Source organism: Colias croceus, chromosome 14 (genome assembly GCF_905220415.1).
Source record: "Colias croceus chromosome 14, ilColCroc2.1".
In the NCBI taxonomy this organism is placed as follows: Eukaryota; Metazoa; Arthropoda; class Insecta; order Lepidoptera; family Pieridae; genus Colias; species Colias croceus.
In genome coordinates this window covers 75,753-91,081 of record NC_059550.1, presented here as the reverse complement: position 1 = coordinate 91,081, position 15,329 = coordinate 75,753, and the positions used below count along the sequence as shown (strand labels likewise).

Below are 15,329 nucleotides of genomic sequence, written 5' to 3'. Positions count from 1 at the left end.
AATTTATGAAATATAAGATAATTATCTTTGTAAAGCTTGTATTTTTTTCAATTTTATTGATAGATTTCAAGGGCTATAAAGTATAAACGGCTATAAAATATAAACATCTTCCTCAAATATGTAAAAATGTCTTTCCCGCGTTTATCTCAAAACCGCCATTTTGCGATTACTGCGCAGCGCGATTGAGCCGAGATTGGAGCAATCACAATACTCACGATTCAACACGCACACAATCTGCTGAGACAATTTGTCGGGTTGCTTCCGCGCCGATCCAATACGCAACATGTTGGGTTAAAGGCCCTACTCACGGTTCAACACAACCAACAATCTGCTGAAACAATTTGTTGCAGTCGCGATTGAGCGTTCTCTACTCACGATTCATCCAACCCTCAATCTGATGACACAATTTCATTCCGCGATTGCTTGCCACAACGTGTGCACGTCACGTTGATGCCTGGCCTGATGCTAAACCTCAACGCAATAATACGCATTATTAATGGATATACAATTTATGAAATATAAGATAATTATCTTTGTAAAGCTTGTATTTTTTCCAATTTTATTGATAGATTTCAAGGGCTATAAAGTATAAACGGCTATAAAATATAAACATCTTCCTCAAATATGTAAAAATGTCTTTCCCGCGTTTATCTCAAAACCGCCATTTTGCGATTAACGCGGCGGCGCGATTGAGCCGAGATTGCACGGTTCCCAACTTAGGGGTTTTCCCCCCAGATTTAGGGGGTAAATAAGTGAGATAGGAATTTTTTAGGGGTCTGAAATTTTTAGGGGTATTTTTAGGGATTTTTTTTTGACTGTTTAATATTTTTAAATTGATAATTACATAACTAGTTTTAATATTTATTTCTTGACCTAGCGACTCATAGCGACATCCAGTACGTAATTAAATAAAATTTTGCAAAGCATCATGATGGTCCGATTTACATTAAATCGAAATGGTGGATCTTGTACAACATATTTTAATCCATCCAATAAAATGTTAAATTTATTCAACATGTATGATTTCAAAAACGCTGAATCTTCAGATGAAGACGAAATATTTTATGTATTATATAACTTGTAATAAAAAGACTTTTGAAACATATTACAGCATATTATTTCTAAATCATCATGAATTTATATTTGTATGTTTTTTTAGGGGGACAACTGAATAATTTAGGCGTTTTTAGGGGTTTTTGACACAAACTTTAGGGATAAATATTTTTGAGAGTTGGTAACACTGCGAGATTGGAGCAATCACAATACTCACGTTTCAACACGCACACAATCTGCTGAGACAATTTGTCGGGTTGCTTCCGCGCCGATCCAATACGCAACATGTTGGGTTACGCCCCCAACGTGCCCTCAACTATACTATTCACGACACAATCTGTCAGCTCACTGCAGATTGTGTCAACAGATTGTTACTGAAATTGAATCGTGAGTAGGCTACTTTACGCCCCCAACGTGCCCTCAACTATACTATTCACGACACAATCTGTCAGCTCACTGCAGATTGTGTCAACAGATTGTTACTGAAATTGAATCGTGAGTAGGCTACTTTACTCTTTGCTTTACTCTATGACTTTATTACCGCGAGGCCATAGACTATAGAGTATTCAGTATAGTACACAGAACAAGTAATATCGTAGACAGAGAAACTAAATAGGAATAGTAAAGCGTCTTATTCACGGTCCATCTTGACGTACGTCCCGCCAAGGTCATACACGATGCACGACGCATATTCACGGTCCATCCCCGCTGTACGTCAGCTCAAGGCTGCCAGTGTTGCCACCGAAGTATCAAGCTACCCACCAGAAGAGACCTCTGAAACCACCAGAAATCCACTGTGCTGGATGTATAAAGAGTAAATAAATATTTTTAAAAATGTGTTTTTTTGTACTTTTTGCAGTACCTAAGAATTTTTCATTATTTTTAAATGAATTATATGAATCCAAACATTCCAAATCTAAATTTATTTCAAGAGCTCATTTTTAATTAATTTTTAATGAAGCTCGGTTTCTCTCTTCCCGCCACTTCACATTCATGACCGAAAAGACTCTTTCAGTAAATGCTGAAGTGGCGGGAACAGAGAGTATAATATAGCTAATCATTTTTTTTAAACAAACAAATTCGTTAGGACATTTTTTTTTAAATAAATTGCCATTTTTCTGCAGTGGACTTTTGCATAAAATCTTTGTTATTCAACAATTCGCCTTGGAGTTCTTTTAAAATAATAACTTCTGAATATAAACTGTCCATGTGTACTAGGTTGATCCAAAAGTAATGATAATTGGGTATTTCCTGTGTACATAAAAATATAAAATAACTGTTTCTTGCTTGCTCATGTACTCACTACGTTATCACAAAACTAAACTAACTACTAAGTTATCACAAAAAAATCATATCAATAGGCCACGTTTCCAAGTATTTACATTAATTTCTGTTGGCAACACTGATCTGCTGTACAGCAAGCCTATTCACCTCTCGGTAGAGAGTAGTATATTCTTTGCTATTCACTGTCCATCTGCACGACGTTCGCGGTGGTGGGGGTGCTCGCTGGATGAAAAATTGGTCGTGCACATCCAGCAACGATAATAATTATTGACGTACGTCAATACTATTCACGGTCGTTTTGCGTCGTGCATCGTGTATGACCTTGGCGAGACGTACGTCAAGATGGACCGTGAATAAGACGTTTAATAATATATTGGACGCGAGGCTACGTCGCTAAATCGTGTCGTTTTCTAGGCGGAAAAAATATTATTAATCAGTGTTATTTTGCACTTTTATCTTTAAAAATGCTCAGTATTAACATCGATGGTGTGATTCAGCATAGGTGAAACGCACGTGGGAAGTGTAAAAACATAAACGTGGTGGTACGTCGACGAGTGGAAATTTGTTAACAAACAGCTCGCAAGAGCACGGGTAGGCCTCGAGGCAGCTGGCTATGGCGGAGGCGGCGCCCGGCAATATTGTCAAGGAGGGCTGGCTGCTCAAACGCGGCGAGCACATACGGAACTGGCGCGATCGTTACTTCATCCTTTTCGACAATGGCGACCTGGTGGGCTTCAAGTCGCAGCCCGAACGAAACAACTACCGTGACCCCCTCAACAAGTTTACCGTCCGCGACTGCCAGATCATGGCCGTGGACAAACCTCGCCCCAACGTGTTCACCATCCGCGGTCTGCAGTGGACCACGGTCATCGAACGGAACTTCGCCGTCGACTCCGAGAGGGAACGGTACGTACTTACACTTCACCATGCTGATAAACCCCCAGTTATATTTATTGTTTCTATCGTTTAGTTATTTTGATGCAACTAGGCTGTTCATTTAATTGCATCAAAACAAATAATAAATTTAACTTTCAATATATCTGTGAATTATATTAATGTTGCAGGTAATTAATTAATTATAAACATTTGTTTTAATGTATTTCATGCCATAATAATGTTGTATGTCACAATAGTAAGTGGAAAAGCAGTAAAAACAGAGTAGAGTCCAAAGTCCACAGTTTGTTTGTTTACAGTGAGCCTGCACACTAGGGCATGCACCCGGGTTTACCCGGTTCCGAAAAAACCGGGTAAACCCGGGTTTTTTGATGATCTTGAGAACCGGGTCTGAATAGTATGAAACCCGGTTCTCCCGGTTCCGACCAAAATATTAAAATATAAAGTATTATTTATATTTTGCTGCATTATTTTAACAAATTTATTATATCTGGCAACGTCAGACTCACATGCACCGCGAATTTTCGTGCCACGCCTCAAGCGTGACTCTGATTGGTTGTCTAACCTTAGATGCTATAAGTTTCCTACGGGTATATTACCAAAAAAAAAAATTAGGCTTCGAAAATGACAAAAATTAGGCTACTGAAATATTTTTATTAGATTTGTCGTGAATTTGAAAAGCTGTTGATTTTACTGTTTCATATAGGTAATGATCCAGTCATGTTTTTGTTTTTGGTATCAAGCTGAAATTTATATCGAATACTCAAGTCTTCGGTCCCTTGATGCTGTGAAAAAGTCAAACTCACAAGCCAACGCATCAAAAGATACAGCCGTAAACGCTGAAAATTTTCGCAAATTTCGATATTCGCATGGGACTCAAAACCTACAGGGTACTTCTCATAAACACAGAGCCTTTAAATTTGGTAAAAGTAACGTCTTATAACACAGATAAAGGAAAAATTGCTAGAAACATAAATTTTAAAGTTACAAAATTATAAAAAATAGGTTTGTTCGGAGCCCTCGGAGCGCGAGTCCGACTCTCACTTGGCCGGTTTTTTGCTTTACAGTTTGCAGTTAATGAATAAGGTTTATGTTGATATGTGATATTATGATAACAAGGTACTTTTATTAGACTGATAAATAAAGAGAAGTATTGAAATTTTGTTTCTTTATTAATTTATTAAAATAATACACAAGCCGCGTAAAATAAAAGAGGCCCATCAGGTACTTTTACAGTTACTTTTGTTTAATTTCGTATTTTTTTCCGAGGTATTATAAAAGAACCGGGTAACCCGGTTCTACCCGGTTCTGAGCTCGATTTGGAACCGGGTTTCAGAAACTTGGAACCGGACTCGGTTCTGCATGCCCTACTGCACACTCATGTGGCTGACTCAGCTGAACACTTTTTATGCACACTTGTATGTATTGTTTACTCTTTTATGGCATTCTACGAAGGATATCATAATTTTACTTTGCTATTATTTCATCATAACAAGGGTAAATATTTACATATACATGTATCTTTTTAGAGATATGATTGTCCTGTAATGAGTTCATTATCTCAAATCCGCTTTCACCTTTATTGAGTAAGTAATAGAAATATTTATTTTATATTTTATAATGGGAATTTTTTAATAATTTGCTATTTCTGTTATGTAAACATTTGTATATGTAAATTATAATAGTTCTATACTACACAGGTAAAGTATAGCCTTGATGTGGCCTCTGATGGATTGATTAATTAAAATTTCTGTGATTATTCACCTCTTATTACATTTGCATTAAACCAGGAAATTAAAATTTGTTACAGTTTTGTCAATAAGAAATTAAACAAAAAAAATTAAGTACCTAACAGAAGTTAAAGGAATGTTTATGAGCGTATGATTATGTGATTCCTTGTGTTCATCTGTTTACCGTAAAATTAAATTAGTAATTTATAATTAAAATACATAATATTAAGTGAACACCTAGGTCCTATCAATATCCTATCAGTAAATTGTGATTTATTATTTTTGTCTAGGCATCCGCCTAGCGGCAGCGACACAGGGACGGCATCAAGAAACCGGTTTCCCGAACGAGCGCCGTCCCCGCGCCCCTCCTCAGAGCGGAGGCCCCGCTCTCTTTTACCTCGAGCGTCGTACACGACACACGCCACCTATAGGCGTGCTATTGTCTTTTTTCACTGAATATTTTGTACGAGTAATTATTATCAAATATACACATCGAACCTTTAAGTGGTTTAATTTTTAACCGACTTCAAAAAAAAGGAGGAGGTTATCAATTCGGCCGGTATATTTTTTTTTTTTTTTTTTTTTTTATGTATGTACACCGATTACTCCGAGGTTTCTGAACCGATTTACGTGATTCTTTTTTTGTTCGATGCGGGATGGTGTCGAATTGGTCCCATAAAAATTTTATTCGGCTAGGCCTAGTAGTTTTTATTTTATGAGCATTTTTGTCTGTACTCGATGACTTAATTTCAATGTAGCAAGTAACTTTGATTCACTTCCCGGTAACCGATTGAGCTGAAATTTTGTATACGAATGTAAATTGGATAGCGATGAAAAATTATCATGACATGGAGTTGATCTGATGATGGAATCGGAAGGTGGCCATAGGAACTCAGTAATATATTGACTCAACTTTATCGAGTTTGGGCTCGTTTGATTCGTGTTGAAAAATACACTAAAAAGTATTAAATAAAAATAACTGCGTTAAAAACAACCAAATTCAAAAACGGAAAAGTAAGAAATAAAAAAGATTTGATATTATTAATTACTACATATTATTTTTATGTGCTATTTATTAAATAGGTTTGAAGTCGGTGCCAAACACTAAGCACTTAGTATTAAGCCCGTGCACCGACATCAAACCTTTTTAGTAAATAGCACATAAAAATAATATGTAGTAATTAATAATATCAAATCTTTTTTATTTCTTACTTTTCCGTTTTTGAAGTTGGTTGTTTTTAACGCAGTTATTTTTTTAAAACCCCAAGACCCCAGTCTTGCGCATGGTGACCCCGACGTGATACAGCGCAAGGCACACAGAAGGACGGACAAAGGTCACGGATCGCCACGTCTTCGGGTGGAACATTAATTTGGAAGACCAATTTGGAAGACCGAGTACGAAGAGTTTAAGACAGCAATTATTCGCCGTGCCGTCCCAGTCGCTTCGTGCAGCCCGCCACGTCACTCAGGACTCAGGAGCGACCGCCGACCCGCCGACCCGCCGACGCCGCCAGGTGCCGCAGCCACGGTCCAGCAGGGAAGTGAACCACTCCTTTATTCCTTTTTTCTTTCCATACAATTTTCCTCTCTTCTTGACTATCAAGCTCTGCCACTCTTACTTTCACTAGGCCAAGCTTTAGTCGCATTTTTATTGCCTATGCTGCGCAAGTGAATATCGATTTTTCAGGCTTTCATTTCCTTATTGTTCGAAATTATCTAAATTGCCGATCGATCCGCTCGCACATATCTGCATATTATAATCTTTATTTTATTATTTTTTGAGGAGTTTCTTTACATTAAAATTAATTAGCTTCAAGCTATACAAGCTTACTGAGCTATTCGCAATATTTTTTGCACTATTAAATTAAAAGCTAAAGCTGCTTGTCTATATTTCATTATTATTTTATTTCTTAGAGGGCATTAAGTATACTCATCTCATTTAATTATTGAATAAGCTTGCACTCATCCCATCAATTTAAAGCTGATAATCATAAATCCCTGCGTAAATATTCCATTGCAATTTGCATTAGATACCTAAACGCTTCGCTTTGCTTGCCAGTGCCGGACCGCGTGACACGGCTCGAGTCCCGTTATCTGCCGCCAGCGGTTACTACGCACGCGCCCTGCGCCAGCGCCGAGTGAATGGAAATAAGGCGGATTAATTTACGTATTTCTTTTATATTATTTTTCTTAATTTAAATTTAATCCTTCCTCCATTTCTTGTCGATTTATAATTGATATATTTTTGTTCGAAATATGACTTCTTACGTAAATACTAGATCCTCCATTAAGGGACGTTTAACTAAATTTAAGAATTATATCAATAATCTTTTCAATAGCGATGATATTTCTTCGCAAGAAATGGATGAACTTTCATTGAGGTTGGATCGTTTTCGTGCATTGTTCATGCAGTTCGACGATGTGCAAACGCGCATCGAAATTGAGAATCCAACCTCGATGGAAGCCGAAATTGATGCAAGGGATGAAATTGAACAAGATTTTATTTCTCTAATATAAATACGAATAACTGTGAACTAGCAAGTGTAAAGTCCGAAAAATCAAGCTCATTGCGGTCATCAAAGTAACGAAATCAATTTTAGATTACCTTTGATAAATATAGGCAATTTTGATGGCTCTTATTTTAAATGGCTTGAATTTCGCGACACCTTTGAATCACTTATTCACAATAACGAGCGTATCAAGTCCATACATAAATTTCATTATTTGAACTCGTACTTAGAAGGTGAAGCAGTTCAAGTTATAAGCAATTTAGAGGTTACCGATTGCAATTACATCGTAGCTTGGCGTCTCCTTTGCGAGAGATATAACAACAAAAGACAATTAATTTTTAACCATTTAAATTCTTTGTTTAATCTGCAACCTATAGGCCGAGAGTCGGCGAAGTCTTTGCGTTACCTAGTTGATCATGTGTCCAAAAATCTGCGCGCCTTAAATACATTGGGGCAGCCCACTGATCACTGGGATACTTTAATTATACATATGGTTTCGGCTAAGCTCGACAATAATTCTAATTTGAAGTGGGAAGAATTTAAAAATAGTTCTTTCAACGACGATAAAATGCCGTCATTATTTGATTTTAATAAATTTTTAAAGGGACGTGCTGACGTTTTAGAATCAGTACAGCGCAATAAATTAGATAAATCGTTTAATAATAACAATAGTAAGCGGGAACACTTTGTTTCTCATAACAAGTCAGACAAGTCCGTAACCATGAAAACCTTCACAATTTCAGCCACTCCCGGTGCTTCTTCTTTCCCTCCGGCTTCGTGTTTCTTCTGCAATGGCGGTCATCGCATTTACGACTGTTCGTCGTTCCGGTCCTTGAGCATCGAGGATCGAATCGCCGGCGCCGCTCGATTGAAGCTCTGCCTCAACTGTCTTAGGGCGGGGCACACCTCACACCGTTGCCGATCGCGTCCCTGTCGTATTTGTAAGAAGCGCCACAATACTTTATTACATAGGGAGGTTACTCGGGCTGTAAATACACAAACTATGGACTCGCCCCCGCCGTCGCGGTGCGAGTCCGGAGTCGCGTCCAATCATATGGCCGTCTCCTATTCAACTCAGGTGTTGTTGTTTACAGCGCTCATTGATGTTTACAATCCCGTTAGCAACGACCACGTGACAGCACGGGCGATGCTAGACTCCGGTAGTATGACGTCATTAATAACTAATGAATTAAAACATAAATTGCAATTAACGCCGCAACACAATTCTGTTGATGTGAGAGGAGTAGGTAATATTTCATTGTTTAAAACTCCTGAACGTTGCGCCTTGCAAATTAGGTCTATACATGACAATAATGTCAATTTTGATACATCGTGTTTAGTTCTGCCTAATATTTCCGGTAATTTGTCGCATAAATACATAGACGTGTCTCATTTAAATTTGCCGCGTAACATCAAACTCGCAGATCCCAATTTTAATCAGCCCGGTCCAATTGATATTTTAATCGGTGCTGACATTTTTTGGAATTTAATCGGATCCGAGCAGATTACGTTAGGCCAGGACATGCCCGTTATGCGTAAGTCGAAGTTAGGTTGGTTACTTGCCGGGCCTGTTAGCGCCCATTCAAGGTCAAGCGACAATTTATTTAATTCATTTTTGCAATGCAATACACTGTGCATCTTTCACAGTTTTAACGAGTCGCTGACTAAATTTTGGCAAAACTCATGTAAGATATTTGACCCTTTTGGTATTTTGTGCTTGCTAACCTTAATACTAAAAATATTAAATAAAAAATTATGGTTTGCAAAAATTAAATGGGACGATTGCGTGCCCTTAAATTCTCAACTTACATCAGCTGTTTGCAGAACACTACGTTTCCAGATATCTCAATTAGTCTACTGGGCCGATTCATTAACTTTTTCAGGTTCGTTTAAATCTCGTTATAGTAAATTAAAAACATATGTGTCAAATCGCATTGCTAGTATTTTAGTTACTGAAGGCAGTGAATGGCATCACGTGCCCACATCAATGAACCCAGCTGTTTACGCATCGCGCGGTGTTGAAGCCTGTAATAGTAATAGGCTATTTGATATTAATTTGTGATTTTTTTTTTGTTTTGTTTTCTTTTACGCAAGTCACGATGCAACTGACCGCAATTTGCAATGAATATTAGAATTGTTATAATTAGAATTAAGGGTTCATGTTGCCGTTAATTATTAAATTGGGGAATAATTTTATTGATTTTGACAGATATTCGAAACTTACGATATTACAGCGCGCGTTCGCTTATTTATTACGATTTATTCATAACTGTCACACACATACAAATAATAAACCTAGCGGTGTTCTACAGCCTGAGGAACTTGACGCGTCCTTTAACATTTGTTTAGGCTGGCACGGTAGGATAGATTCCCCAATGAATTGAAAATTCTTCGCGACACCCATTTTTATTTATTATTTTACACTTTTGATATGTGTCATCCCATTCTTCTCCATGCCAAGCACCGGCTAACTAAGTTGTTGTTTCAGCAGGAGCACGTGCGTTTGCTACGTGCTGCGCCTCAGCTGCTATTAGTTTTTGTGTTCACCTTCATTAGTGTTTGCGTTGACTTAGCCGGGGCCTTTTTTATTACTGATATGCGTGGGAGGGTATGTAAAATAACGAAATGTTATTTATTTAATTTATTTATTTTGTTTAAATTTTGTCGGAGCAATAGCTTAACGATATTATAAAGTCAAGTTCAATTTCAGAATTTGCTTCAAACGAGGGGATTAAGTTTGAATTCGAACCGGCTTTCTCTTCTCGTTCTTTCGGCCTGGTCGAATCAGGAGTGCGATGCGCAAAGTTTTATCTTAAATTAATTTTAGGGAATGCCCATTTGACATTTGAAGAGTTGGTATTTTTCGTTCAGTCAAGTAGAGGCCATCCTGAACAGCCGACCCTTATGTCCTTTCTTATGATCCCTTATCTTCCTCTCCAGACGATTTCCATCCTTTAAATCCAGGTCACTTCCTCATCGGCCGTGCGCTGACGTCACTGCCATCGCCGAGCTCGGCGGACATAACCAGAACCGCTTAGATAGGTTTCAGAGACTCGAAGCATTCAGGCAGCACTTCTGGCGCCACTGAGACCTCGAGTACATCGCGGAGCTGCAGCGGCGGACGAAATGGTGTCTTCCCGTCAGATGCCTGCAACGAGGCGACCTGGTGGACAATGTTCCTCCCTTAAACTGGAGGCTCGCAACCAAGCTTTTCCCTGGAGCTGATTGATTTTCCCGAGTGGCCGAAATTGCCACCACCTCCGGCTCCTACAGGCGAGGTGTGAAGTACCTTTGCCCTTTGCTGGATAACGCAGAAACGGTCTTGGAGCCTGACGTCTCCAACGGCCCCCAGTATGTCTAGGCATCCGCCTAGCGGCAGCGACACAGGGACGGCATCAAGAAACCGGTTTCCCGAACGAGCGCCGTCCCCGCGCCCCTCCTCAGAGCGGAGGCCCCGCTCTCTTTTACCTCGAGCGTCGTACACGACACACGCCACCTATAGGCGTGCTATTGTCTTTTTTCACTGAATATTTTGTACGAGTAATTATTATCAAATATACACATCGAACCTTTAAATGGTTTAATTTTTAAAACCCCAAGACCCCAGTCTTGCACAATTTTCTTTATTTTCAACATAGTGATGTTGAAAATATCAATCTAGACAAACAAAAAACAATTATTATTTTAATAATCCATACAGCATACTTCTATATGTTTATTTAAAACTCAAACATTTATTTATTCAAATAGACTTGTAGGGGCTTGTTATATGCGGGTGTAATAAAAGATGAATAACTACGCAAAGGTTATATTTCGTTAACTACATATATTTATTCGTATGTAATTAATATTCGACCTATGCGACCCACCCGCGTCCCGACAAGCCCGTGTCTGTCTGTGCATAGCGCACGAACTGTTTATATACGAGTTACCGTGTGAACTTTCTTAGCGCTACACTTAAAATTCGATAACTCATAAATTGGCTTGTCGTCGCTACATCATTCCCCCCTTAAAAAATAAAAAGGGTATACAAGTAAAAAAACTTACAATTAAACTAAACAATAAACAGATGGGTGTATATAAAAAGTGTCGCTATATAAGGTTTCAAAATGTTTACAATATAAAGTATAAAAAAATTTCACAATATAAATCAATCAATACGTATCGTATACAAGTGGTTAACAGTTAACAGTTAACACCTAATTTTGTTAAACTATTTATGTTATTACAAAAACTCGGTTGGGTCTTCTAAGTGGCGTGCGATATTTTGTTACACGTCAATTAACACTTAGTAACATCAACATTTCAAATCTCAATACGTTCTTTACACTTGTATCGTTTAATATTACAAAGGCTATTACTATACACTCATAAGCCATAAATCAAAAGTACTTAAATTTCTAAGTAGTAAACATTTCAATAAAAACTTAACACAAACATAAATATGAAATACCATACTTAAGACGTTAAACAATGAATAATGAACTCGTTTCAAATTTCATAAGTGCTATTATTTATTAAATACGATGTGTTGATTACTAAGTATTTATTATACATTTCTATGAAGTCTTATGAATACTTATAATCATCGTAATTCTAATAAATTTAAAATAGTTGAAACAATTACAAATACATTACCTAAATCGTACTGGTAATCGTATAGCTCTTCCACTACGCGTGGTATGTGTATTAGGCAATTCGCTACTTGGAATTTGTAATGGAACCTCAGTATCTGCCCCAGATGTCGTATCACTATCATCATTCAAATAATATGCAGGTTTTAGACGGTCTACAGATATTCTAACTTTCCTGCCAGTCATTTGAATGTAAAATACCTTTTCCTCTCGACTCAACACACGATAAGGACCGTCCGTCGTAACTATGTTGGTTGTAAAGGCTTACGTACTGCGTCGTTTTTTACAAAAACATAATCGCACTTTTCTAAATCGGGGTGAATAAATATGTTCCGTCTTTCATTCTGCCTAATAGCTACTGACTGATATTTCCTAATAGTATCTCGTAATTTACTCACATACTCAAGACTGCTATCTATTTCTAAACTCGATTTTTTATCGTAATAATCACCTGGTAATCGTAAAGTTGTTCCGTACGTAATTTCTGCTGCGCTTATGCCGGTATCACTTCTTACTGCTGTTCTAAGTCCTAGCAACACAGTTGGTAATTCCGTAACCCAAGATGATGATATATTGCATAAACGAGCCGTTAATGCCGCTTTAAGCGACCTATGCCAACGCTCTACCGCCCCGTTACTCTGTGGGTGGTAAGGTGTCGTACGCAACTTATTAATACCTAATAACTTCATTAGTGTAGCAAATAATTGACTTTCGAATTGGCGTCCTTGATCGCTTGTTAGCTTTTTCGGACAACCAAAGCGAGAGATCCATCCTTCATATATTACACGCGAAATCGTTTCAGCAGTTATATCTTTCGTAGGAAAACATTCTGGCCATCGCGTCCCCCTATCAACTATGGTTAGGCAATACCTAAAACCTTCGGGTGAAGTGGGTAAAGGTCCAATTAAATCAACATGAATATGTTCAAACCTATCGCACTGCGGTAACGATCCTAAACCTGACATTGTATGTCGATTAACCTTCGATCGTTGACATTCAATGCATGTTTTAGCCCATTGGCCAACGTGACGATTCATATTTGGCCAATAAAAACGATTTTGAATCAATTTGCGTGTAGTCCTTATTCCGGGATGACATAAATTATATACACTATCAAAAGCAATACGTCGAAATTTATCAGTCAAGTAAGGTCTAATTTTATCATTATCTAAATTACAATAAATAAATGTAAGGTAGAAGAGGTAATTAACGCCCGCCTAACAAAAATCTAATTTTTTATTTATTAAAACTACTTTAAAGCACATAAACAGACGACGAGTAGGTTTGATATTTCTTTCTAAACCGAAAAATACCAACTAAAACGTGAAACTATTTATGTTTCATGACATAAAGACATCTTTTTAAAAACCTTTTCTTGGGCGTTTATATAAATACTGTGTTAAATAGCGCTCATTTATGAAGAAAATTGTGTATGCCTAAAATACGTTCTTATAGAATTTCTGCTAAGTAAAATATAAAAAGCACGTTATAAAATTTCTTTATTAAAAATAAAAGAAGCTCAAGAAAGAAAATTTAGTATTAAAACTATAAAATTCGTAACACACATAAAGTGACTTGTTTCTTCAAGTTGTAACGATTTAATACATTTTTATTTTAGTGTAACTAATCAACGTTAATATTAGTAATCTTCTACCATACTTTAAACGAAAAAAAAACTAATTTAACGCCCCAAGGTCCGTTTACTGGGCGTTATTACGCGACTGGGCGTTATTGACATTTTTTTTAAATTTTGAAGTAATTAAGTAAATCATTTTGAAAATATTTACAGTATATGAAGTGTGGTTATTTTTATTACTGCCAAAGTATAAAATAATCCAAGAAATAACTCAAAAACAACTGAAAACTTATAGCTTCGTTAGAAGAAATTTTTATAACAGCCAGTGCACGTCTAACGCTCTTGAAACGAAAGCTGCTACTGGCAAAGATGGCGACTCCAGACTTACGCAACCACGCTAGGCGCGTTCCTATTGGTGCAATTCATGTGTGCGTGAGGTACGATGCGGGTCTATTGAATATAAGTGGGTTTTTTGAAGTTCGGGCGTTATTTAACAGAGGGCGTTAATTGACACACCTACCTTACCACTTTCAGGTAACATAATTTTCTTAAACCTATTATTAGCGTCTTTCAAATTAGATAATTGTAACATAATACTATTATAAAGGCGAAAGTTTGTAAGTATGGATGTATGGATGTTTGTTACTCTTTCACGTAAAAACTACTGAACCGATTACAATGAAATTTAGCACACATATAGAGGGTAACTTGGATTAACACATAGGATAGGTTTTATCCCGGAAATCCCACGGGAACGGGAACTATGCGGGTTTTCCTTTGAAAACGCGGGCGAAGCCGCGGGCGGAAATCTAGTTGTAACATATAAGAATCTTGTTGTTGATCTTTAGAAAGTTCCGCGTAATCTATTACAGTGGGACAACTTATTGTTGCGACTCGTGATAACGAATCCGCAACGACATTATCTTGCCCACTTACGTGTCTCAAATCTGTTGTGAACTCACTAATGAATATCAAGTGTCGTGTACGTCTGGGTAACTCTTTCTCGCTATTTACTTTATAAAATGCATAAATTAACGGTTTGTGATCCGTGTACACCGTTAACTGTCGTCCTTCGACCATATTTCGAAAATGACGAATAGCTAAGTAAATTGCTAATAACTCCCTATCGTACGTACTATACTTGCGTTCAGTATTAGATAGATTCTTAGAAAAATAACCTAAAGGCAACCATTCATTATTTACACGTTGTTGTAAAACTGCACCTACATGAGTATCCGATGCGTCCGTCATAAGTGCGAGCGATGCATCGACCATAGGGTGCGACAACGTAATCGCATTACACAAGCTCGACTTACATTGTTCAAATGCTTGTTCGGCGATTGATGTCCACGCAATGGGTGTTTTGTCTTTCTTTTTAGAGCCATGAATAAAACTATTGAGAATCGATTGTGATGAAACTGCGTTAGGTAAATGCGCTCTATAAAAGTTTACCATACCTAAAAATCGTCGTAATTGTTCAATGTTTTCGGGCCTAGGAAATTCATAGCTTTTACTTTATCATCAAGCGGGCGAATACCATCTGACGTAACATGATAACCGACAAAGTCGATTTCCGTCTTCCCAAATGTACATTTCGCTAAATTAATTGTAATATTGTACTTATTAAATTGTTTAAATAATGATTCTA

At 37.4% G+C, this 15,329-nt stretch overlaps 2 protein-coding genes and 1 long non-coding RNA gene across 3 annotated transcripts in view; all 3 read left to right on the top strand.

Moving 5' to 3' along the window:
- The first annotated feature begins 2,646 nt into the window (after positions 1-2,646).
- LOC123697216 (RAC serine/threonine-protein kinase-like) overlaps positions 2,647-15,329 on the top strand; it is a 33,496-nt gene continuing 20,813 nt past the window's right edge. Inside the window, exon 1 of the mRNA XM_045643650.1 lies at positions 2,647-3,243. Within this exon, the coding sequence (XP_045499606.1) occupies positions 2,951-3,243 (293 nt within the window). The 5' untranslated portion in view covers positions 2,647-2,950. The remainder of the gene's footprint in view (positions 3,244-15,329) is intronic.
- Positions 4,192-5,465, top strand: LOC123697218. The gene is made up of 2 exons (XR_006752212.1): positions 4,192-4,817; positions 5,252-5,465. It is a non-coding gene; the product is annotated as an uncharacterized LOC123697218 (long non-coding RNA).
- Positions 6,220-11,047, top strand: LOC123697217. The gene is made up of 2 exons (XM_045643651.1): positions 6,220-9,414; positions 9,546-11,047. The coding sequence occupies exons 1-2, from the start codon at positions 7,962-7,964 to the stop codon at positions 9,578-9,580; spliced, it is 1,488 nt and encodes a 495-aa protein (XP_045499607.1). The 5' UTR covers positions 6,220-7,961; the 3' UTR covers positions 9,581-11,047.